This window comes from Podarcis vaucheri (genome assembly GCF_965113315.1).
Source record: "Podarcis vaucheri genome assembly, chromosome: 7".
NCBI lineage: Eukaryota > Metazoa > Chordata > Lepidosauria > Squamata > Lacertidae > Podarcis > Podarcis vaucheri.
The window spans coordinates 37831297-37857203 of record NC_138765.1 but is presented as its reverse complement, the minus strand read 5'-3'; the positions used below and the strand labels follow the sequence as shown (position 1 = coordinate 37857203).

The 25907-nt window shown below is 47.0% G+C and overlaps 1 protein-coding gene across 2 annotated transcripts; it reads left to right on the top strand.

The window, feature by feature from the left end:
* Positions 1–25907, top strand: RSPO1 (R-spondin 1). Of its 2 annotated transcripts, XM_082233252.1 has the most exons (6): positions 1–734; positions 15660–16083; positions 20302–20493; positions 22013–22162; positions 22458–22649; positions 25215–25907. In XM_082233252.1, exons 2-6 carry the CDS (start codon positions 15975–15977, stop codon positions 25355–25357), a joined length of 786 nt encoding a protein of 261 aa, XP_082089378.1. In that variant the 5' UTR covers positions 1–734; positions 15660–15974; the 3' UTR covers positions 25358–25907. The 2 variants fall into 2 exon arrangements, with proteins under 2 accessions (XP_082089378.1, XP_082089379.1); XM_082233253.1 differs by lacking the exon at positions 1–734 and having other exon boundaries at positions 15967–16108.

Below are 25907 nucleotides of genomic sequence, written 5' to 3'. Positions count from 1 at the left end.
GAATGTCATCCTCACCCTCATCCTCCATGACTTTTAAATGAAGCCAGACACAGAAGGGCCTCTTTGTCCCATCTTCCACCCACCGTGGCAATTTGCTGAGCTCCTGCTGGCTCTAGACAGAACTTTGCATGCTCCAGTCCAGGTTTTGCAACAGTCGCAATATTTTGGCAGGATATTGTCTTAGGAGGTGGTACGAGTGGGGTGGGATTCCCTCCTGCCGCAGTTTGCACACTCCATGCCTTTGCAAAGCTGGATGCGTTACGTTTGTAGGCAGGAGGAGAAGAGCAGTGATACAGGGGAAGCCGTCCAGGCGAAGAGGGGCTGGAGTCTGCCGCATCAAAAACAGGAACTTATTAATGTGCAAATTGCTTAGATATGATCACATTCTTCTTTTGCTCAGCATATCCAGAGAGCCGTGTGGGATACAAACGAGCCCAGGCAATCTTCGCAAGCAGGAATTCGGCTCAGTGGAGGAGACGGAATCGCTTCCCTCTGTGAAATTTGGAAAACTATTTGGTGCCTGGCTTTGGAAGAAGAAAGGATTTGGGGTTGTTGTTGTTGTTGTTTTTAAAAATCCAAACTGAAGGTACAAAAACTGGCAGAGGGAAAAACTTGTGCGGGGAAACTTTTTTCCCTGGTGGAATGGATGATTGCGATGAGTGCTGAAATTGGAGTCTAACCAGAGTAGCGGAGAGAGTTTCTTCAGGCAGCAGCAAGCAACTGACAGCTCAGAGGTAAGGATTTCGCAACCCACGCTTGTTTGGAAGGGGCTGTTGCAAGGGCTGATTTGCTGGGCATGTCAGGTTGCTTGAACAGCACACCTAATGTAATGTGGTGGATCACACTTTTTGGCATTGCTGGGGAACTGCCAGAGAACAGAACCTGGAGGGTTTCACTCTCAAACCAGGGACAGGGTTTTCCTGGCCTGACTCTGGTTCAGTGTTAGGAAATGGTTTGGGAATATGGATCATGTTCCTAGGTGATGGATCAAGGGAACCATCTCAGGACAACTGTGTATACATCCCCACTCACCATGCCCCCCTCTACCTCTTTCCCCCTTTTCTTCCTAATGTAACACTAATGTCTCAACAAATGAAACTGATCTGTAGAAAATTTAACTATAAAAAAGAGACATTGCACATAGTTTTGTAAACCAAGAAATCTTTAATAAAAATATGTTTTCATCATCATCATCATCATCATCAAAAATAGGGGCTAGGGCTCCCTGCTGCATTTGGTTTCTTTGCTATAGTACTTCCTGATCAGTCCTTTCCTAAGAAGTCATTCAGCCTGGCAATCTTCTACATAATGCCCTATGATGCCTGGTTCCAGGAGGACAACCAGACGGGCAACTGTGGTGGCGATTACACATTGCATTGCATCTGATTAAATCCTCTTTGTTGGTCCCCAAAGCCTGTGTTTTAAATTTATCCAAATTGAAGAGCAGAAACTGGAATCCTAAACATGCTTACATGGGAGTGAACCTTATTGAGTGGGAATTAACTCTGAGCTAACATTCTATATGGTTGTGCTGAAAGGGTTGTCATCAAAGTATGGAGATCAACAGTAGTTTTTTTTAGAGTTTAAGATGGTCTGTTAGAGCCGTTGTTTCCTGTGGTGTACACCCACACCCACACACCATTCGATCCGCTGCAGTGTCTGATTAAGCTGGCCACACTGCATGATCAGCAATTCTAGCAAGGTAGGCATGTCATCTACCACCTTCAACTATCTTAGTTTGGAGGACCATCGTTTTTGAGAGATTTGCATGGCCTTCTAAGATCAGTGACATACAAGTGTTTCTTTTGTCCTTGGGATATACCGTACATCCATATTTTTTTAATTGCATTTATATCAGGCATAGGCAAATTCTAGCCCTCCAGATGTTTGTGACTACAATTCCCATCATCCCTGACCACTGGTCCTTTTAGCTAGGGATGATGGGAATTGTAGTCTCAAACATCTGGAGGGGCCGGAGTTTGCCAATGCCTGATTTATATCCTACCTTTTCCTCCAAGGAGCTCAAGGTGGCCTGTATAATTCTACCCCTCCTCATTTAATCCCCACAACAACCCTCTGAGGTAGGCTAGGCTGAGAGAGGCAGTGACTGGCCCAAAGTCACCCTGTGAGCTTCATGGCCAAGAGGTGATTTCAACCCTGCTCTCACCCAGGTCCTGGTCAGACACACCATCACGCCACACTGGCTCTCTGGTTGAAAAGATTTTAAGATAAGCACATCACTGGCCACAAAGCCTTTCAGATTCTCAAAATAACAATCCTCTGACATGGATCCTTTGGGCAGCAGTTTCCTGTGTGGCTCAATGATTTGCTGCTCTTCTGCATGATTTCCTGGGCTGTGCAGAAGGCACTCCTTTGGAACCAGAGCTGGAGGAAGAAGGCACCTGGCTTCAAGGACCAGCACAGCTTATCCCCTGAGGGAGATCCAGCAGATCCCTCCTGTTGGGTGAGGATGATGAGTGAGGACAGAATCCAACCCTGCAGCAAGTTCCTCCATGCCTGAAAGAACCGCACCTTGGAATCTGGGGGCGTCTGGCAAAGTCCCAGCAGGAAGCATGATCCCCCAGGGATTCTCCATCTGCCTGGAATGAGGCAGGGCTGGTACTGCACTTGGGGTTCAGGGCGGGGTCCATAAGAAACAGGGAATGCTGAATGCCAAAAAAGAAGAAAAACAAACAGAGAAAAAGGACTGGAGGCTGGTGATGACCGTCTTCTTGCAGGGGAGAAATGTACCCAGGAGTTTTTGTTTTGTTCTGAAAGCAATGCCTCCCTGAGAAATAACGGGAAGCTGTAAAATCTGGGCACAATGACGTTATGTTAAAGGAGGCGAGTTTGTCAACAGCCTGTTTCCTTCCTTTGCTGACCCTTTGGCAGCACCCTTCCTCAGGACTCTTCGCCCAAACAAGATCAAGCACAAGTGAGCCTCAGAAGTGGGATGAACTGAAAACCCTCAGCCAGTGAGAACATCCACACCTCCTCACCCCAACCCCAAAAGAGCTAACCTTCTGAAGTCCACACCAGCTGATCTCACCATGATGGTTCTGCCTCGGCAGTCAAGGCAGCAATGCTGCTGAATACCAATTTTTGGAAACTGCAGGAGAGGAAAGGGCTCTTGCCCTCAGGTTCTGCTTCCAGGCTTCTCCCAGGCGTCTTGTTGGCCACTGTGAGAACCAAATGTTTCACTAGACAGGCCATTGGCCTGATCCAGCAGGCTCTTCTTATATTCTTAATGCCAAGAGGCATTGTGTGAGTCGTTGGCGATGAGCTTTAGAAAAGCTTCAAGGTGTCATTGTTTACTGCCATTGGCATGAATATCATGGCTCCATTTCCTTTGGCTACTGTATAAAGCCTGATGGCTTTGCTAGTGTACGTGTTCCCATGCTTCCATGCAATGCATACTGTAGGCCAATGGACTGGTGAGGAAGCAGGGAAAGCAAGAATAAGAACATCAGAAGGGCTTGCTGGATCCAGTTTTCACAGTGGCCATCCAGGGAACAAGACCACTCTCCTCTCCTGTGGTTTCCAGCAACTAGTATTCAGAAGCACTCTGAATTCAGAAGTATTTAGGCTAGTAGTCATTGTTAGCTTTAGCCTCCTCCACCAGTTTTTTCGAAATCTCTTTTAAAGCCATTTAGGTTGGTGGCTCCCACTGCCTGCGGCGGGAGCGAGTTACGTAGTTTAAGTATGCCCTGAGTGAAGGAGGACTTCCTCCTGAATCTTCCAACATTGCTTCGTTGGATGTTCATGAGTTCTGGTGTTATGAGAGAGTGAGAAAGGCTTTCTCCATGCCATGCATAATTTTACAAACTAAAACACAACCTCTAGTTTGATGGGACCTTTTGCAAGGGAGGCACAGGCAAGAGAAGGCAATTGAGGCTTCTGAGGTTGCCAAAATGAGGCTTTATGAAGGCAGCAGGGGGAGGGAGAGGAGGAGGTTGCAGATTAGCAGAGCCCACCTGAGTGCTGAGCAGGAGCCAGGGTTGGGCAGGAGGACACAGATCTTGAGAAGGCTCCTGCAGACTTCAGTGGTCTTCTTCCATGGCTTCCTTGCCCTTCAGTTTATATTTCAGGATTAGAGAAACTCCTATCAAAACCAAATGTTGACCTTCTGGTTAGGAAACACAACAGAGCCCAGCCTGTTTTTATGGCTTGGAGGATTTAGCAAAACAAAGTGCATTTTCAGCATCATGTGGGGATAAGGCAGCGATGGCCCCCCTCTCTCCCCCTGCCAGCCACACGGTTTTTTCCTCTGCTTTCAGTGACCTTGTGCACTATGGGAGGCGAGAGATGGCAGTTCTGTCCTGTGCGGCTCTCTCCCTGCTCAGCGTGCCAAGCAGGATGTTGACCCCCAGAGCAGGCAGGAAATGATGATGGGCCAGAGGGGTGGGAAGGGGTCAGTCAGAGGGTCACTGCCAGGGAATGCCTCCATGAAGGTGGGAGAGGGCAAACGGATCTGTGTTTCCTTCTTAGATCTTAGAATAGTAGAGTTGGAAGGGAGTACGAGAGACATCTAGTCCAACTCCCTGTAATGTAGGATTTTTTTGCCCAACTTAGGGCTCAACCCCCTAACCCTGAGATTAAGAGTGTTGTACTCTACAGAATGAGCTAACCATCCATATCTTGCAAACTTCTGGGGTGGCAGCAGGGGTGGGCGGGCCAGAGAACCAGCCATTGCTCGAGTCAGCCTTCCAGCCACACCTTTTGCCTTGGATTTTTTCTTCCCCCAACCCTGGTATGGTGGCAATGGTAAAGCACTCTGCACATGCTCAGGTGAATCTTCTGCTTTGTTATTGCTTCACATGTAGCAGGATGGAAAGGGGCTCCAGGGCCACAGTCGAGCGTCCTGGGTAGTAGTTATCACAGGCTTTGTGAGGTTGCTACAGGGCTTACAAGGGCCAGCTATATTGGCATGCCCTGCCCCCCCTCCCACCACTATTGTTGTAGATTGAGAGATGCCTAAGTGTCAGGATTGCCACCAGCCACCCAACCTGCTTCCGTCTCCCCTCCACTCCTATGCATGCTGGCACCAGGAGTGGGAACTGCACTTCAGTAGATACTGGTAGTGCTGGCAAAGGAGTCCTGCTGCTATCAAGACCCCTTGCAAGCCAGCCAGCCAGCCAGCCTTTGACTGGTCTGTGTGAACCATACCAATGAAGAGACTCTCTGAGCCGTCCCTCTTAGGGGGAAGAGCACAGCAAAGTGGAGATCACAGGATGTAAACAGGGGATGAATCACCCTGCGAAGCTGGCGTAATCCTTGTTTGGCTTGCAGGAATTTATTAAAATCTCTATTTATGAAGGAGATTTATTTATTGATGCTGAGGACACGGTTGTTTTGGCTGGAGGAAGTTCACGCGTCTGCACCAAATCAACTTTCTAGGCAATGAGGCCTGCAGGAGTTAAGCACCTCAGTTGTGGAGCCAAATGGAAACTTAACGGGTTGGGAGGACTCATCGGCCCACAATTGTAACTGCTAAGGAATCTGACAGGACAGGCCCCCATCACTTTTGATGTACAATGTGACATTATGCATTGCAGCAGCCCCCGGGTTGCTTTGGAATGGGCTTTTGGGCCAGGGCTCCTAAAACCACTTGTCACCTAAGTAAACTATGAGATGTCAACCCATTGCAAGAGTGACCCCAGGGAGCATCTTTTATGGATGGGAACAGCAGAAACTCAAGCGGTTTGGAAGCCCAGCCTGACAGATAGAAGTCAGTATCTGGGCTTGTATGGAGGCAATGGAGCCTCCCTCCCCAACTCTCTCTTAAGCTATGGAACTCATTCCCACAGGAGGCAGTGATGGCCACTGACTTGGATGGCTTTGAAAGAAGATTAAACAAATTCATTGAAGTGAGGACTATTGATGGCTACTACCCATGATGACTGTGCTCTGTCGCCAAAGTTGGAGAAAGTAATGCTTCTGAATACCAGTTGTTAGAAAACACAGGAGGGAGAGAGTACTCTTGTGCTCAGATCCTGCTTGCTGGTTTCTGACAGGCATCTGGTTGGCCACTGTAGGAACAGGATGCTGGACTAGATGTCCACCCCCACCTTTGTCTGATCCAGCAGGCTCCTATGTTCTTATGCGTTCTCTGGCCCTCCCTTGCATTCTTAGTTACAGGCAATGGGAGCCTCTCCTTCCTTGTTCCTCTACTGCTGTTTTCTCTCATCTGCAGGCCCATTGAGTCAGGCCAGCTGTTATTGGGGGAACTTGTTGCTAGTTCCCAGGACTTTAGTAGGTTAAGCTCTGTGTGCTGCTGTTGTGCCATGTGTGTCCATCTGGGCTGTCAGGTGGGCTTTGGATTCTCTATCACAAAGTGGAAAGTGGTGCAACTTTCTCCAGGTTCAAAGGCAGTATGAACATAAGAAGAGTACTGATTAATCAGAACAAAGGTGCATCTAGACCATCTATTTTCTTATACCAGAACAGATAATTAAAGTCAGTCTGTGAGCGCTTAGAAAAAGATGCTGTGATTACTAAAATTCAGCATAGGTTTATCAAAAACAAGTCATGCCAGATGAACCTCATTTCTTTTTTTGATAGAGTTACAAGTTTTGTGGATCAGGGGAATGCTGTAGACATAGTGTATCTTGATTTCAGTAAGACTTTTGACAAAATTCACCATGATATTCTTGTGGAGAAGCTGGTAAAATATGGGCTGGACAAGGTAACCTTTAGGTGGATTTGTATCTGGTTGACTGACTGAGCCCCAAAAGGGCTCATTAATGGTTCTTCATCATCTTGTGAAAAAGTGACAAATGGGGTCCTGCAGCATTGTGTCCTGGGCCCGTTGTTGTTCAATGCCTTTATAAGCGACTTGGATGAAGGAATTGAGGGGATGCTCATCAAACTGGCAGACGACACCAAACTGGGAGGGGTAGCTGCTAATGATGCAGGAGACAGAATTGGGGTTCAAGATGACCTTAACAGATTGGAGAACTGGGCCAAAGCTCACAAAATGAATTTCAATAGAGGTAAATGTAAGGTTCTGCACTTAGACAGGAATAAAAAGCTTCACAAACATAAGATGTAGGAAACGTGGCTTGTTAGTAGAACATATGAAAAGGATCTAGAGGTCTTAGTAGACCACAAGTTTAACATGAATCAACTGTGTGATACAGCAGTGAAAGAGGCTAATGCTATTCTAGGCTGTATCAACAGAAGTATAGTATTGAGATCAAGGCAGGAGTACCTGGAGGCTTTTCTCCTGCTGGGTGAGCTCTGCTCCTACCTCCAGTCCCCATTTGGACAGGCAGTTTTTGCACCCAACATCTCATTGCAAAGCTCACTTTGGAGTTTTGCTTTTTTTCAAGCACCTTAAACATTTTTCTGTTCAAAGATCTGATCTGCATTTTGCCCCCATACCAAAACAGTTTTGTACTTTTGGCTTCATGGAGATGGGGGAGTTGGCTGTGTGATGTGACACAAGAGCACAATCTGCTGGAAAAACAACAACAGAACAGTAGCCTCTACCTTGAACTCGAACAAAGCTGAAGATTCAGGACTGGAAGGACTTCTTCATGCAGCACAGTGTTAAAATATGAGGTTTGGGGAAAGACCAAGAATTAAATTTAAAATATTGACAGATAAGAAGGAAAGAGGAGGGTTTGCAGTACCTGATCTAAAACTTTATTATGAAGCGGCATGTTTATGTTGGACAAAGGATTGGATAATTCAGGAGAACCTAGACTTGTTAGATTTGGAGGGGTTCAACAATAGATTTGGCTGTCACTCTTATCTTTGGTGTGGTAAGGCAAAAGTGCATAAGGGGTTTACAAATCATGTGATAAGAGGTGCCTTATTTGAAGTCTGGGAAAGAAACAAGAATTTGTTGGAAAGGAAAACACCGTGGTGGCTGTCATCAGTTGATATATTAACAGTTAAAAAACTGAACATACTAGGGAGAGGGGCCACATATGAGGAAATTTTGATGAAGGCTGAAAAAGGTTGGAAATTAAAGCCCTATGAGTGTATTGCTGGAAAACTGACAGGATGGTTGCAATACCATCAAGTCAATGATGTCTTTAAAGAGGATAAAAAATAGGATTTGAGGACAAAAAAAATCAAAATTACAAATAGATATTTTAGAGAGTAAATCCAAGCTATTATCAAAAATGTACAATCTCTTACTAGAATGGAACACAAAAGATGAATTTATAAAAGAGGCTATGATAAAATGGGCTATTGATTTAGGACATAACATAGAATATGATGTATGGGCCAAACTCTGGAATGAGAGCATAAAATTCACTGCTTGTTCGGACTTAAAAGAAAATGTTATGAAGATGGTTTATCGTTGGTATCTCACTCCCACCAAATTGGCAAAAATGTATAGAACAAGTAGTAAAACCTGCTGGAAGTGCAAGGAAAAAGACGGTGATTTCTATCACATGTGGTGGTCTTGCAATAAAATAAAATAGTTTTGGGATGCGGTTTACAACGAGTTAAAAAAGATGTTTAAGTACAGTTTTCCCCAAAAGCCGGAAGAATTTTTGCTAGGTTTGGTGGGAGAAGGGATTAAAAAGATAGATCAAAGATTATATTTATATGCAACAACTGCAGCCAGAGTTCTAATAGCTCTAAAGTGGAAGCAACAGGAGATGCCGACGATAAGAGAATGGCAGATAAAGTTGGTTGAGTATGCTGAGATGGCTAAATTGACACACAGAATCCGCAATCAGGAGGAGACAAAGTACCAAAAAGAATGGAGTAAATTTATGGTTTATATAAGTGAGAATTGTACAAATATGAAAACATTGGCAGGATTGAAATAATTCTCATGTCATGGCATACTTTATCATTAAAGAATCTGTAAACTATAGAATGGAATAGGAAAACTGGTGGAAGGGAAGGTCGGAAGCTAATGGATCTATGAAACACAAAGTAGGATACATGTAACAAGATGTGATGTTTTGGTGCTGGGTGGTGGGGATTGGCTGGTGATTGTAAATTTCAATAAAAATCATATTAAAAAAAAGGGGGTTTGCTCCTACATGATGCAGTGATGGTGACCACCACCATCTAACAGGGAATTAGACAAATTCACAGAAGGTAAGGCTATCAGTAGCTACTAGTCATTGCAACAGGTGTATGGTTTGAAATATAGAACTAAAAATGACAATTGCTGCAGTGGGTCAGTGATGGAATGGCCACCTACCCTGCTTGGTGGCTTCTCAGAGGCACCCTCTTCTCTGTTGACGGGATCGTGAAGCAGGAAGGCCTTGCCATTGCACCCTGATCTCGTTCTTCAGCTGCAGCCAAAGGAAACACCCACCTGCTGGCAGAGATAAGCCCATTTCGTCTGCTCTTGGTTTTTGGCTGCTGCATTGCATCCTGATGGATGGCAGCACAACTCCCCCGAGGCAGAGGTAGGCGGTCCTGAACGTGTGCCAGGGAAGCCCTCCAAACTTGCAGAATTAATGGGAAGCAAGATCTCTGGCAGGTGAAGGAAAACCAGGGTGCTCAAGGCGCAAGATGGAAAAGAAAGGTGGCAGCCTGCTGGCATGCACTGCCATGTTACTCACCAGCAAAACCTGGCAGAGAATGGGGGGAGCAGAGGGGGGGCTAGTTTTATAGACCGTGAAACAAATAAAGACCCATGTGATGGTGTGATATATCCTCTGCAAAGGGTGCTAAATTGAGGTCGGGGCTGACTCTAGAAGGGTGGCAACGCTAGTGCCCCAAGACCAGGAAATGTCCCCCAACTCACCTCAACAGCTGCACCATCCTCACTCTGCAAGTGGCAGCCAAGAAGGTTGGCGGCAGCATGAGCACATTCTCACTTTGCAGACCACACCCCTCTTCCTGGTGAAGGCAGTGGGAGATCCCTGGGACACACACAGAACACTGAAGAGACATTGGTTTACTAGATAGATAGATAGATCATCTACCTATACACATAAAAAGGTATAATGTCATCATACTGGTGTGGCCAGTTAGTATGTTGGACTAGGACCTGGGAGTCCAGGGTTCAAATCACCATTGAGCCATGGAGCTCACTGGGTCACTGTCTCTTAGCCTAACCTACATCACAGGTTTGTTGTGAGGGAGAACTAGGTTTGCCACCTTGGGCTCCTTTGTGGAAAGGTGGGATATAAACACAAGAAATAAATGCAATAAATAATAAACTGCAGCATGAGAATGGTGAGCCCATTTAATGTGCCTGCAGTGAGGTTCGGTGGAGAGTGAAGAGGCCATTCACTCAATGATATAGTGAGCTTCTGGCTGATGCACCTGCCCTTGCTATTCTCAAGGAACCTGTAGTGAGGTTTAATGGAGGGGGGGGGCTTCACCCACATAGCTAGCTGCTCTGTGAAATGCCCCTCCCCTGGCTCACTTAAAAAGGAGTGACGGGTGAGCTGGGAGGGATAGGGTCTAAGGAGTGGGGAGGTGTAAAGGGAGAGGTGTTTGGTGGGGGAAAGGGGGTTGCCAAAGGAGTAGGTGAGGTTGGTGAATGGAGCAAGTAGGGTCAGAGCTCCTAGTATTTGCTATACAGAATCATAGAAATGTAGAGTTGGATGAGTCCCCCAAGGGTCATCAAGTCCATCCCCCTTCAACCCAAGAATCGCAGACAGATGGCTACCAACCTGATTTAAAACTTCAAAGGAAGAAGAGTCTACCACCTTCCAATGTGGTCTGTACCACGATTGCATAGCTTACTATCAAAAAGTTCTTCTGATTATATATTACACACACACACACACACACACACACACACACACACACACAAAAATCTAAGACCGCTTTCATAAAAGTTTATTGTTTTAACTCTAAAAAGCTCAACTAACCCCCCCCCCCCAATAATCCACTATGCAAATCCCAAAATTGCACTTTGCAGAAGACCTAAAAAAGACTGGCCATAATTTGAGGCCTTAGTAATTGAAATAGTTTTCCCCTGATGCCGAAAGGATATTATTAAAGTTGCTTGGAAACATCCCTGTGGAGCCTAGCCCAGGAAGAGAAAAAGTCACATCCCTTATATTGTGCACAGAAACAAACTGGAAGCCAGAAAAGATGTTTCAGCACTGGCAGAATCTGGCCAGCTGGCCAGCATCTGTTAATAACCTAGACCAGTTGCAGTTTCCAAAACTTTTATTCATAGGCTTCCCTACAAATACTGCATAATCTAATCTGGGTTTAGTAAAGTGTGGATAACTGTAGGGATCCTGCTTTTTTCCATGGGTCAAATGAAATCAGTAAGAAGCACTTTAAGCCACAATTGTCACTTGAGCCTCCACAGATGGAGGCAGCAATGCTTCCGAAGACCAGCTGCTGGAAACCACAGGAGGGGACAGGGCTCTTGGCCTCGAATCCTGTTTGCAGGTTTCCCACAAGCGTATGGTTGGCCACTGTAAGAAGAGAAGGCAGCACTAGATGGGCCATTAGCCTCATCCAGCAGCCTCTTCTCATGTTCTTATGGACAAAGACTGACTAGGTTTTGATAGGTGAGCCAGCAAGGTCAACAGGAAATTCTCCAAGGGCTTTCAGAACACCGTCAACCTCTGAAGGTTACTCTGTGAGTCCAAACCCCTTGAGGTAGTGATGAAGGCCCTGTTGACACCTCCACCCAACATGGACCACCAGCTCCCCACCCAAACCAGACTGTCAGGCTGTATGGGTCACCAGTTGCCACATGTGTCATTCTGTGAGAGCCCCCAGTTTGCCAAGGCGGTCATGAGATCCTGAATTGCCCCAACAAGAGGACCTCAGGCAGTGCTGAAGTTCTAAAGAATGAAAGAAATGGAGACCCATGACACCAGGTCTAAAATCATCTCTAGGAAGGTGGGTGGGACATGGACAAAACTCCTAATTTGTGCTGTGATGTCAAATGTCTGGTGCAAACCTGAAGGAGCGTCTCCACCCCCATCGTTCTGAGGTCCAGTGCCGAGGGCCTTCTGGCGGGTCCCTCGCTGTGAGAAGCAAAGCTACAGGGAACCAGGCAGAGGGCCTTCTCGGTAGTGGCACCCGCTCTGTGGAATGCCCTCCCACCCGATGTCAAAGAGAAAAACAACTACCAGACTTTTAGAAGACATCTGAAGGCAGCCCTGTTTAGGGACGTTTTTAATGTTTAATAGACTATTGTATTTTAATATTGTGTTGGAAGCCGCCCAGAGTGGCTGGGGAAACCCAGCCAGATAGGTGGGTTATAAATAAATTATTATTATTATTATTATTATTATTATTATTATTATTATTATTATTATTTACTCACTTTCAATTTTGTATTCTGTATGCTTTTATAATAGTCACTTTGATATATTTTATCTAGTAAGTGGTGGAATACTACTCCTGCTACTACCAAATGAGTTTTACCTAGAATCATAGAACTGTAGAGTTGAAAGGGATCCCAAGGGTCATCTAGTCCAACTCCCTTGCGATGCAGGAATCACAGCTTTCCCTTTCACTTCCGTGGCCTAAATTTCTGTTCTTGATCACATGGTCTATACATTCTGAATGCGCTGCTCACACATTAGACAACACCCACACCATACACACAGAGCACACTTATGCCACACTTTGGCATTCCCAGTGTAGACAAAGCAGCATTTTCCATATGCACACTTAACAAAATTGCCTTGTAGGGTGAGGAACGGGCAAAATTTTCGATTTCTGTTTCTCTCAGTTTCTATCCTCCCCCCCCCCATCTTAAGTTCTCAAAATTTCCACATCATTTTGTAATTTCTTAAACAAAGACATCTTTGTGAAAATCCACGTGCAAATTTCTCCTAATACGACACAGTTTGGTTTGCAACTTTGCAAGTCATTTGCATAAGTATATGCATTTGTATGCACACTTTACACCAGTATATACGTTTTTGAACACCTTAGTGGGCTGGAGGATGGCATTGCAAAATTTGGAGAAGGGCAAATTTGGCTGTGTTTCAGTCTGGGAATTGTTTTGAAAAATGCAAATCAGGAAGGTTAAATGCATGCTGAATCAGGTTTCTCCTCCATCGCTAGCTGGGGTGTCCAGATTCAAGACAGCCAATGAAGGTGAATGCCAGAAGATTTCAGAACAGACAAAAGAAAGTACTTCTTCACATGGTGCACAGTTAAACTATGGAATTTGATCCCGCTGGATACAGTGATGGCCACACAGATTCCTGGAGGATAAGGCTGTTGATGCCTATATTCTGTCTCCGCCGTTAGAGGAAGTATGTCTCTGACTTCCAGTTGCTGAGCAGCAGAAATAGGGATTCCCATAGACTTCTGGTTGGCCACTAGCTGGGCCCCCTTTGGCTGAATCCAGGAGGGCTCTTAGGACCTCATGCTGTGTTCTTGCGACAGAGACTCCCTGCACATTCAACAGTGGTTTGGGATTTAACAGAGGATCCTTTCAGCAGAATGGATTTCTCAAAGGCTGTTTCTCATTCTCAACTACTTGGGAAACAGTTTTGGGTGCTCCTAGTCCCCCTCTCCCCCACCCTCACTAGAGATGAAACCATGCTTGGTCAGAGAAGCTTAAAAGGCGATGCCAAGTGCATCAAACAGACTTCCAAGCCAAGAGGCAGGCAGGATTTACACAAGCAGCTAATTGTTTATTTGAAATCTACGTGCACGTGTGCAGGCATACACACACGATCGACGCAGACAAGTTTAATGATACAGTGTCCCTCGTAAGTGCAAACAGATGCTTGACACCAAGATAATCTGGCAGCCTTGGCAACGACCTGAAGAGTGACGGCAGAAGCGTGGAGAGAAGGTTCGGCTCCATCTGTTTGGCTCAAGGGCTTGAACTGCAGTTGCTCCATCTCTCAGCCAAGGCCAACAATGACCTGGCTCCTTAGGCCCGCAATTAGCTATGCCACTACCAAACTCGACTTGGAGCATAAGGACATCAGAAGAGCCTGCTGGGTCAGGGCAACAGCTCATCTAGTCCAGCATCCTTTTCTCACAGGGGCCGACCAGATGCCTGTGGGAAACCCCAAAGCAAGATTCAAGCACCAGAGCCCTTTCCCCTCCTGTGAAATACTTGCAGCTGGTATTCAGAAGCATTCCTGCCTTTGACCAGGGAGGCAGAGCACAGCCATATTGACTAGTAGCCACTGGTAGTCCTGTTCTCCAGGAATTTGTCCAATTCTCTTTTAAAGCCATTCAGGTTGGAGGCCATCATTACTTCCTGTGGAAGCGAGTTCCACAGTTTAATTCTGTGCTGCGTGAAGAAGTATTTCCTTGAATGTGTCCTGAATCGTCCAACATTCAGCTTCATTGGATGTCCAGGAGTTCTAGACAGGGAGAAAACCTTTTCTCTATTCACGCTTGTCAGGGAACTGACATCGGAGCTAGAGGCGGAGGGAAGGCTCTCAAATGATGCTGGAGAAGGGCCCAGCAGGGAGAGAGGCAGCTCCGCAGATGGGGAAGCAAATCAGCGCAACACCAGGGATATAGAGGGGCTGATGGGGGAATCGGCGAGAGGGCTCCAGGACTCTTCACCAGACACCAGCGGGGAGAGCACGGGTCCTCCGCTACCCACGCCCACCCTGCGCAGAAGACTTCCGCGCAGAGAGAGTAGGAGGAGACTGGGTGTCAAACGACTTTTATGTTGGAAAAGATTTAAGAAACGCCCACTGACGGATTCTGCTAGCGACTGAGGCAGCCACGAAGTGAAGGGCTGCCCAGACTGAAAGGTTTAGCAAGGCAACAAAGCCTGGAGAGGCGGCAACTTACGAACGAGCAACCCATACACATTACAACGCTCTCCATTTATTAACTTCTATCATGTCACTTCTTCCTTGCCTTTTCTCTAAACTGAAAAGTCCTAAATGCTGCAACCATTCCTCACAGGGAGTCGCTCCATCCCATCGGTTCCCCTTTCCTGGACCTTTCCCAGCTGTGCAATATCCTTTTTGAGACGAGGCATCCATAACTGTACACAGTATTCCAACTACGGCCACACCCTAGAATTGTGTAACAGCATTATGATACTGGCAGTTTTATTTTCAATTCCATTCCTAGTGATCCCTAGCGTGGAATTTGCCCTTTCCGTGGCATGTGTGGTGCTGTTCAAGCCTGTGGTCTGTGTAATGCTGAGAAGAGTCTTTCAGCTCCTTTCTCCTCCTCTTCGCTGGAGTCCTGCCACAGTGGTCTTACAAGCAGGAGAGGCGCCCACAGATGTGTTCTGAATTATGGGCCTTTCCAGCTTTAGCAGAGTGGGAGGTTCCACAGAATGATAAAGGAATTGGTCCATCCTGTATATAAATACTACGTCCCCTTTGTTACTTGACCTCTGCTCCTTGTTTTGTCTGCTGCATGCAGCACCTGACTGTCACAACCTTAAGTGGTAGCAGATTTGGAAACTGACACAGTCTTGACTGTTTTCAGAAAGGCAAAATGTCAGAAGATGCCTGCCAGGAGCCTTCTAGGGATCTAGAGCAGTTGAGAAGGAAGGCTGTGAAATGAAGGCTTGGAGAGCCAGTGGGGAGTAGTGGTTAGAGTGCCAGAGAGGGATACCAGGGTTCCAGTTCCCACTCAGCCATGAAGCTCACTGGGTGTGACCTAGCCTACTTCACAGGGTTGTTGTGGGCATTAAATGAGGAGGGGGAGGACCATGTTTGCCACCTTGAGCTCCTTGGATGAAAGGGAGGGATGTAAATGCAATAAACTAGCTAACTAACCATTCTTCCTTTCTCCCTTCCTTCCAGTGTCTTGGTGCAAGCAGACGACTCACGTCGCTCCAAGCTCATCCTCGCTGTCTGTGCCCAATGGGACTGCCGCCTCTCGCCTCTAAGGCTCCTTATGGGGTTGGAAACAGAATCATGTTATCTGCAACCTAATGCTTTCGGGGTCAAGACCTTGGTTCGTGAAGATGGTCTTTTACTGGGCGTTGTGTACAGACTCGTGGTTCTGATCAAGTCCCGAACACATTAGGAAAAAGCTTCACACACCGCGACCCAATTGTGGGCCGGAGTCCTTCCAGTCACTCTGCCTTCGAGGGTCTGAGCTGCTGGGAAGTTACTATGCAGCTTGGACTGTGCACAGTGGTGGTTTTTCTGAGCTTGGCGGATCTTGCAGACAGCAGCAGCAGCAGCAGCAGCAAAGCACTGAAGGGCAAGAGGCAAAGACGAAGTATGTATGAAAGCCCTTTGAAATGGCAAGTTGCAGACCTGCATCATTGACCTCTTCTTCTTGCATTGCGTTTTCAGGCAACGCAGGGCTTGGGGCTGACAGGAATCCTCTAGGAGGGTGATCCAGCCTTGATTTGATGAAGATGGCTCTGCTCTGCCTCCACAGTTGGAGGCAGCAATGCTTTTAAATGCCAGTTGCTGGGAAACACAGGAGAGGAGAGGGCTCTTGTGCTTAAATCCTGCTTGCAGTTTTCCCATTGGTTGGCCACTGTGAGAAGAGGATGCTAAACTAAACTAAACTAAACTAAACTAAACTAAACTAAAGTAAAGTAAAGTAAACTAAACTAAACTAAACTAAACTAAAAACAAAACAAAACAAAACAAAACTAAACAAAACTAAACTAAACTAAACTAAACTAAACTAAACGGGCCATTGGCCTGATCTAGCAGGCTCTTCTTAGCTTCTTTATAAAAAAATAGCAGCCCCTCCTCCACCTGCCAGACTCAAGCCAAGCTCCCCTCTCCTAGATCCTTTTTGGGTGGGAGGGTGGCCTTAATATTGATGTGAGAAATGCCGTGTTTCCTAGATTCAGGAAACTGCATGCTGTGTGGTTGAAAGGTGTCTTAGTTGGAGAGTGTTTCTTATGGAACAAAGGAAACTGAGCTTCTAGACACCTTCCTGTCCATTTGCGTAGAGTGTGGGGTGTCATAGAATCCTAGGATTGTAAAGTTGGAAGGGACCCCAAGGCTCATCTAGTCCAGCATCTGTAGCATCCCCATAAGCTTCTATGGCCTTCCATTCTGGACTCCATATTTCCACATTCTGGCTATCTGACATATCTGCTACCAAGAGTTGTTGGAAAACCCTTACTCTCCTCCCTGAGTGACAGCTCTCAGAGTTCCCAAGGCAGAGGGATTGACTGTTAAATCATTCTGTGAGAGGGACGGGGGTATCTCAACAACTCTCAGCACCCTTAACTACAGTTCCCTGGATTCCTTAGGGAAGCTGTGACTGTTTAAAGTAGCACCATAGTGTTTTAAATGTATGGTGTGAATGTGGTTTTAAAGAATGTCTCACTTTTATGCTGCCAGAAGTGTCATTTCAATAACCATATTGCAATATACCTTCTGCCAGAATAGATATGGGAGATGTGTGTGTGTATTTATTTGCAGATCCAACTACATGTGACATTAACTGCATGATTTGCCCTGAAGGGGGTGGGTTTTTTTTTTTTTTTTGTCAAGGGGCTAGCATGGAGAAGGGATGTACACCAGTCAGGACTGGCAGACAGCAGCGGGTGGGGGTGGAGTGGGGGGGCTTAACTTCTTGGGGTCTGCTGCAGTCCAGATCCACACTGGGTCCCTATGTGTGCCATTCACAAAGAGCAGGGGAGCAAATGGGAGCCCACCTGCCCTGCCCCTGTAAACAGTAGAGAAGTCACTGTGCCAAAACAACAGCAGTCATCTCTGTGGACCCTGGAGGATGTGAGAGGGAAACAGAGGTGCAATTCCTGCATTGCAGGAGCTTGGACTAGATGACTTCCAGGGCCCTTTCCAACTCTACAATTGGAAGAGGACTTTAAGGTCCATGAATAACCATAGTCTAGAGGTCCCAGACCCTAAGGAAGTCAGACTATCCTCCACTAGGGCCAGGGCCTTTTCAGTGACGGCTCCGACCTGGTGGAATGCTCTGTCCCATGAGACTAGGGCACTTCAGGATTTAACCTCCTTCCGTCAGGCCTGTAAGACAGAGCTATTCCACCTGGCCTTTAATTTGAATTCAGCCTGATCTTTTATTTCCCTTCTCTTCCCTCCCCCTTCCCTTTTATAAAGATTACCCGCTCTGAGACCCCACAGCTAATTCTCCCCTGGCCTCCTCCCTGGCCCAAGTAGGACTAATTCAGTCAGCTAGCCCTCATTACTATCTAATGCTTATTAGATGGATTTCCCCCAAATTGATTTCTGAACTTTGAATTTTAGTTATTCATGTTTTTATACTGTATTTTATGCTGCTTCTACAGTTAAGTGTTTTAAATTTGTTGTTAGCCGCCATGAGCCTGGTTTTCTGAACCAGGAAGGGTGGGGTATAAATAAAAAAATATTATTATTACTATTACAATTTGAAGCTGGAGGTCATGAAACTGTGCCTGAGACACAAGTGTAATAAGTGGGACTTAAATTCAAGATAGGAAAAAACCTGATGTCCCAGTGGTCCATGGTGGTTGAAGTGGACTCACTTCGGAGAAGGAATCGGCTCCCAATTTCTCAAGACAGGCTCCGCTTCTAATAGCTTCCCCCTGCAAATCCAGTCGTGGCTGAGTTGACAAATTGGTCCTGCTGCTTCTCTCCCAATCTCCCAGCCTCACGGGAGGCCTTTGCAGCCTCTGCCTATCTCCCCACCACTGAGAAGCCAGGCCTTTGACTCTCAGGAATGTCAGAGCACTTGCTTTGGAGGAAGAATAAATAATGTGTTTAAAATAAAGTCAAAAAAGATGTAGACTTGCTATAAACAAAAGCCAATGCTTGCATAATTAACCAGTATAAATATAAATAACCTGTGACGATTTGTTTAAAAACCTGGCTGAGTTGTCCATGATAATTGATACCAGAAAGCAGCACAGACATAAAAGGGGATGTTTTTGTTGGCCTGAGCCAAGGAGGGCCCAGGAGGAGTGGGTCTCTGTCCTCTCCGGATCTGGACTTCTGCTTCCATCCAAGCGAGTTCAGAGAGGGAAGCCTCCCTGCAGGAGAGCAGAGCAGAGACAAGGCTGTGGGAGCCTCTACTTTTCCTTGTAGGTTCTGCTGGGGCAAACCTTTACTCTTCTCAAAACCTTGTGTGAATTTAAGTGAGGGAAGGAAGCAATTCCAAAGCATTCTTGGGAGCTGAGTCTGTTTAGCCTGGAGAAGGGAAGGCTGAGAGCTAATAGGATAGCCATCTTCAAAGGTCTGGTGGGCTGTCACATGGAAGATGGAGCAAGCTTGCTTTCTGCTGCTCCAGAGGGAAAGACCTGAACCAATGGATTCAAATGACAAGGAGATTCTGCCTAAACATTAGGAAGAACTTTCTTATGGTAAGAGCGGTGGAACGGACCACCTCAGAGGTGGTGGACTCTCCTTCCTTGGAGGTTTTTAAGCAGAGGTTGGATGGTCATCTGTCAGGGATTTATTTGTTTATTTTGTGATTCCTGCATTGCAGAGGGTTGGGCTAGCTGACACTTGAGGTACCTTCCAGCTCTTCAATTCTATTATTCTATGATTCGGCAAAGCTTCTTCTGGGTCAGGCCATAGTCTGCCTGGCACATGCAGTTTAAATCTTGAATGGTCCAGACCCACAGCCATACATGTGTCATTTCCCTTGCCCCTCTAAGGCTGGCTTCTGTTCTGCCTGGGAGATTGGCCTCTGCACCCAACCACAAACTACCGTATTTTTTGCACCATAACACTCACTTTTTCCCTCCTAAAAAGTAAGGGGAAATGTCTGTGCGTGTTATGGAGGGAATGCCTACGGGTGGCATGCCTACGGATTTTCCTCCTCTAAAAACTACGTGCGTGTTATGGTCGGGTGCGTGTTATAGAGCGAAAAATACGGTACTTTAATGGGAAGGTACAAGAAGCTGGTCTTCCATCTCTAGCTGTTGTTGACAATGGTGGAAATAGCGACTTCAGAAGCCACTCCCAAGAAACTTAAGCAAACCAGTCCCAGGGTCCTGTGGTGATGGCCCATATCCCTGAGATGCCAGGGGATTCTGACAGCAAGAAATCATAGAACTGTAGACTTGGAAGAGATCCCAAGGGTCATCTAGTGCAACCCCATGCAATGCAGAAATCACAGCTCAAGAATCCCTGACAGATGGCCACCCAATCTCTGTTTAAAGACCTCCAAGGAAGGAGCGCTCACCACCTTCTGAGGATGTCCGTTTCACTGTCAAACAGCTCTTACCCTCAGAAAGTTCTTCCTAAGGTTTAGGCAGAATCTATTATTGTTGTTTTAGTTGCTTTATTGCTTCAACTGCCCATTGTGCATTCTGTGAACATCTCCAGCTTCTCAAGGGCCTAGCTAGCAGTGATGGGCAACCAGATGCCAAAGGGTGTTTGGGAGATGCTTTGGGTCTCTGCTCCCAACTCCTGGGACCTCCTGCTTACACTGAGCTATGACCCTTCATAGAAGCAGGCAGGTGATCTTGCTCTATGATGCTCACTTCTCTCTCCCTCCTTCCAGTCAGTACTGAGATGACTCAAGGCTGTGCGAAGGGATGTGACCTGTGCTCTGAGTTCAACGGGTGCCTCAAATGCTCCCCCAAACTCTTCATCCTTCTGGAGAGGAACGACATTCGCCAAATTGGCATCTGCCTGCCCTCTTGCCCACCGGGCTACTTTGATGTGCGGAACCCAGACATGAACAAGTGCATGAGTGAGTCTTTGGGATGGGGGTTGGGGGGGAAATAGGGTGGGGGGAGGGAGCAGCCCAGCATTTTTTTCTTGTGAAAGTCAGCCATGTTTGAATGTCATTTCTCACCATATAATGGTGTCTTGGTAATATTCTGTGTGATTTCTGATTTTTGTACAACTGATACGTAATCTGAGGTGTGAGCCAGCCATCTAAACTCCTATAAGGAAGGTTCTTAACTTAGGAAATGCAGTTTCACCTAAGGCAAATGTTTTTGGCACTCCATTGGAATGAAAAATATCATGGGTTTCCAGGAGCTCATTTCAGTGCATACATCAGCAGAATGGATGAAGAAAGACCCCTGCCCCCATAGCCAGTGGTTGGCATGTTGGACTAGGACCTGGGAGACCAGGCATTGAATCCCTATTCAGCCACGAAGCTCACTTAAACCAGTCATTGCCTCTCAGCCTAACCTACCTCACCAGGTTAAGAGGGAGAACTATGTAGGCCACCTTGAGCTCCATGGAGCAAAGGATGGGCCATAAATGCAATCAATCAATAAAGTGTAGATGGGATCCCAGAGCACCCCTTGGTTCCTCAAGAACAGCTCTGTAAGCTACAAGCTTGGTTGCATTCCTGTGGAACGGGACAGCGCGGCAGAAGGGAGCATGCCTCCTTTGGTGCCAGGGCTGGATGAGTGTGCACAGAAAGATCCCTTAGAAAGTATGGACAAAGAGGAGGAAGCATGCAGAACATCACGCCTGCAGGGAGGTGAAGTCAGGGCTGACCCAATACCTTTGGCTGCCTGATGTGGGCGAGCAAATGGGACCCCACTCACCAAGTCAAAAGGCACAGCGCCTAAGGCTCGTCTGGTTACCTTGGCACCTGAGGCAGGTAACCCCACAAGCAGGACCACTCCCTGGGAGCAAAAATATAGCAGCAACACCACTTTGCTGCCCTTTCATGCCACTGTATGCCTGTGGGAAACCTGCAACCAGGATTCGAGCAGAGCAACTCTCCCCTCCTGTGGTTTCAAAAGCATTGCTGCCTCCGACAGTGCCATTGATAACCCTTTCCTCGATCATTTGCCTAATCCTCTTTTAAGCCATCTAGCTGGAAGGTCCTCACAGTGTCTTGTAGGAGCAAGTTATGTAGTTGAACTATGTGCTCTGTGGAGGACTTCCTTTTAGCCATCCCAAATTTTAGACAGATAAATGGGGACTGACCAGGGCCATGTTCAGTTCTCAAGGCAGAGAATGGACACTTCTCTTTCCCCTTAGCAAGCCCCTGATCGATGAAGGCCCAGCACATTAGCAGGGCACAAACTGTTTCCTGTGTGTTGTTTTCTTTTAGTGGCAGGTTCCAATTCCATCTTACTTCAGTGCCAGCTCTGTTGCCATCCCCCCCTCCACCAACCACGTGGGACTCTCTTGGCCACCTAATTTGGGATCCACTCGCAGGAGGACTGTTGGGTAGGAGGGAGATTTCCATTTGAGGCAGTAATTCTAACTGGTCATTTTTATTTCTCTCCCACGGGACACAGAATGCAAAATCGACAACTGTGAGGACTGTTTCAGCCGAAACTTTTGCACAAAGTGCAAGGAAGGCCTGTACTTGCACAAAGGAAGATGTTACGCCACCTGCCCTGAGGGTTATTCTGCTGCCAACGGCACCATGGAATGCAGCAGTCCTGGTGAGCATGATAATCAAGAGGGGTGGTGGTGTTGGAGGAGGTCTCCTTGCCTGCCCTGCCCAGGGCAGCCAGTAGCTCAGGCCCAGGGGGTCCTGGAGGTTCCAGAGCAAGAGGGGACTTTGGTTAGAGGCCACCATGTTCCCCAGGATTATTCAGCCTTTGCTGTATTCACTGAAGCACCTTGATGTATATTTTGGTTTCCACGGAAACAGGGGCCAAAAAAAATCACCCAAGGTCTATGACTCTGTGACAAACAGACCTCTCTCTCTCTCCCCACCCCCTGCTTTTTTTATAGCACAATGTGAAATGAGCGAGTGGGGTCCATGGGGCCCTTGCTCCAAGAAAAAGAAGCTCTGCGGCTTCCGGAGAGGCAATGAGGAGCGCTCTCGGAAGGTCCTTCAGGCGCCCTCCTTGGGGGACGTGTCTGTGTGCCCAGCCACCACCGAGCTCCGGAGATGCACAGTGGTGAAGAACCCGTGCCCAGAAGGTGAATGGATTATGAGTTCCACTTACCCCCTTTGCTTGGTTGGCATAAGCACAGGGCAAAGAATGAGAAAGACGGTTGCTTTATGTCCCGAAATGTAAGCGTTCTCTTCATTGGGCTAGCTGGTAAATCCAATGGAGGCTTTGCTGGACTTTCATTGCTGCATTTTGGACCGGCTGAATTTTCCAGGCCCTTTTCAGAGTCAGCAGTTCTCCAATTCCGATGCAGTTCAGGTTTGCATAAGCAACACACAGCTAGGGATGTATCTCGCAGGGGCAGGTGGTGCTCAAGCTGAAAACCGGCCAGCTAAGTCAAAGGGAGCAACTGTGCTCTTGTTGCCTCATTTTTCAACATTGTTGTCTTGGGTGTGCAGGGAGGAAGAATGTGGGCTGTGACCCTTTAGCCCCATTTTTAAAATGTATCAGGCTATCTTTTGATTTGTGGTGCTGTTTGCCTTGGATAAGATTACATTTCCTGTGAAAAGACAGGTTTGCATTGTTTGCAACTCCATCCCATGAGGCACTCTTGCTTCACACCTAAAATAAAAATACCTTGACGTGCACCAAGGCATATTATTATTATTATTGTTATTATTATTAAAATTATATACTGCCCTATACCTGCAGCCCTCAGGGTGGTCCACAAGATAAAATTACAATATAGAAACACAAAATGCATAATCGAAACAGAAACAGCCAATCAACCTCCCCAAAACACATAAAAAAAATCAAAAACCATTTTAATTAAATTAAAATAAAAAGCAGTTTAAAAGAATGTAAACAGTACTCTCTGCTGGGCAGCAGCAGCAGTCCTTTTGTAGTCTATCAGGCCAAGCCCTGGGCCTGGTGGAGAGAGGCAGAAGCAGGACCCTCAGACTCTCAGCATCTTCAGCAGAACCTTCTCAGTGCCATAATAATAATAATAATAGTAATAATAATAATTTATTATTTATACCCCACCCATCTGGCTGAGTTTCCCCAGGCACTCTGGGCAGCTTCCAATCAAGTGTTAAAAACAATACAGCATTAAATATTAAAAATTTCCCTAAACAGGGCTGCCTTCAGATGTCTTTTAAAGAGAAGATAGCTGCTTATTTCCTTCACATCTGAAGGGAGGGCGTTCCACAGGGCGGGCGCCACTACCGAGAAGGCCCTCTGTCTGGTTCCCTGTAACCTAACTTCTCGCAATGAGGGAACCACCAGAAGGCCCTCAGCGCTGGATCTCAGTGTCTGGGCTGAACGATGGGAGTAGAGACGCTCCTTCAGGTATACAGGACCGAGGCCATTTAGGGCTTTAAAGGTCAGCACCAACACTTTGAATTGTGCTCAGAAACGTACTGGGATCCAATGCAGATCTCTCAGGACTGGTGTTATGTGGTCTTGGTGGCCACTCCCAGTCACCAGTCTAGCTGCCGCATTCTGGATTAATTGCAGTTTCCGGGTCACCTTCAAAGGTAGCCCCACGTAGAGCGCATTGCAGTAGTCCAAGCGGGAGATAACTAGAGCATGCACCACTCTGGCAAGACAGTCTGCAGGCAGGGAGGGTCTCAGCCTGTGTACCAGGTGGAGCTGATAGACAGCCGCCCTGGACACAGAATTGACCTGCGCTTCCATGGACAGCTGTGAGTCCAAAATGACTCCCAGGCTGCGCACCTGGTCCTTCAGGGGCACAGTTACCCCATTCAGGACCAGGGAGTCCCCCACACCCGCCCGCCCCCCGTCCCCCAAAAACTGTACTTCTGTCTTGTCAGGATTCAACCTCAATCTGTTAGTCGCCATCCATCCTCCATCCGCCTCCTTCCTGCCTGTCCTCCAGGCTGACTTTCCCTCACCGACAACTTCTGAGTGTCAGCAACATCACTTCAACTCAGCCAAGGCCATTGCAGGAGCCTGTCCTCCCTGTGTCTATCTCAAAGGCTAGGTGGAAAGCCATACCCTGCCTTTGCATCCAGGGGAAGGGCCAGAGCTCAGGAGCAGAGCATCTGGTTTGGATGCAGAAGGTCCCAGGTTCATTCCCCGACAGCATCTCCAGGTGCAGAGGGCAGAGAACACAGCCTGAAATTCTGGAGAAGCCAATGCCAGTCAGTGTAGACAATAGTGAGATGGACAAGTGGTCTGACTTGGTATAAGGCAGCTTCCTGCGTTAATTGATCTGGGGGGAATGAGCTTTTTTTGCCCCTTAGAGACAACATTATAGCCTGGAGAAGGAGGGCAATCTCTCTTTGTTGAGAAGACCCAGGGGTAGGAAACCTGCTCTGTGCGCAGATGGCCCCAGGTCTAACCTGCAGCATTTCTACATAGGGCTGTGAAAAGCTTCTGCCTTAGATCCTGGAGAGTCGTTGCTGTGACTCAAGAGTAGATAAGATTGAGCTAGGTGTACCCATGGCCAGTCTCCATAGAAGACAGCTTCCTATGCACAGGTAGCACGTGGTGTTGACTGTTCATGTGTTATTTCAGAGTGTCTAATGTCCTCTTGCTGAACAGCAGATGCAGGTTAGGGGACAACCTCCTCTCAACTAGCAGGCAATCTGTTCCTCCGTCTCACTCTTGGCCTTTTGCTTGTTTGCAGGATGGAAAAAGAAAAAGGAAGAGCAAGGAAAGAGAGACAACGCGAATGAGGACAGAAGCCGGAAAGATGCCAAGGACGGCCGTGTCAGGAGAAGGAAAGGCCAGCCCAGGGGAACAGTTGTGCCTGTGACCTCTGCTCCGTAGCTGTCCCTCCACAGCTGTGCGATGACAAACCTCCATTGCTGCTATGTATATGAAAGCTTTATTGAACCAAAACACTGCACCACAATGATGTAAGACATGGCTGGACAGACGGAAGGATCCTTCTATGGGCAGAACGTACAAAAATGCAGACCCACCTATATCCGGCGTAGTGTATCAGAAACATGGAAATTCCTCGTGGTTCCTTAGCAAGGGGACTGTCTCAACAAGGTGCTCTTGACCAGAGTGCCCAGGACTTGATGTTGGGAAGATGAGAGGGAAGAAGGGACATGATTTAAGGAGGGCCACTGAGCAAACATCTCCAGCTGGAGTCACTATGGACAGACGGCATGCGAGGAGACAGTTCCCAATGCCAAGGACAAGACTGGAATGAGTTTGCTCAAAATCTGGAAATGCACAAAGGCTGCTTTCAAGTCCTCTCCATTGTGTTTCAACCTGTATCACTGAGAATATGTGTTGCATATCTGTGATGAACGTCCAGGGGTGTTTGCCCTGATACTGCTTCAAAATTTCAGATTAAAAACCCCCAAAA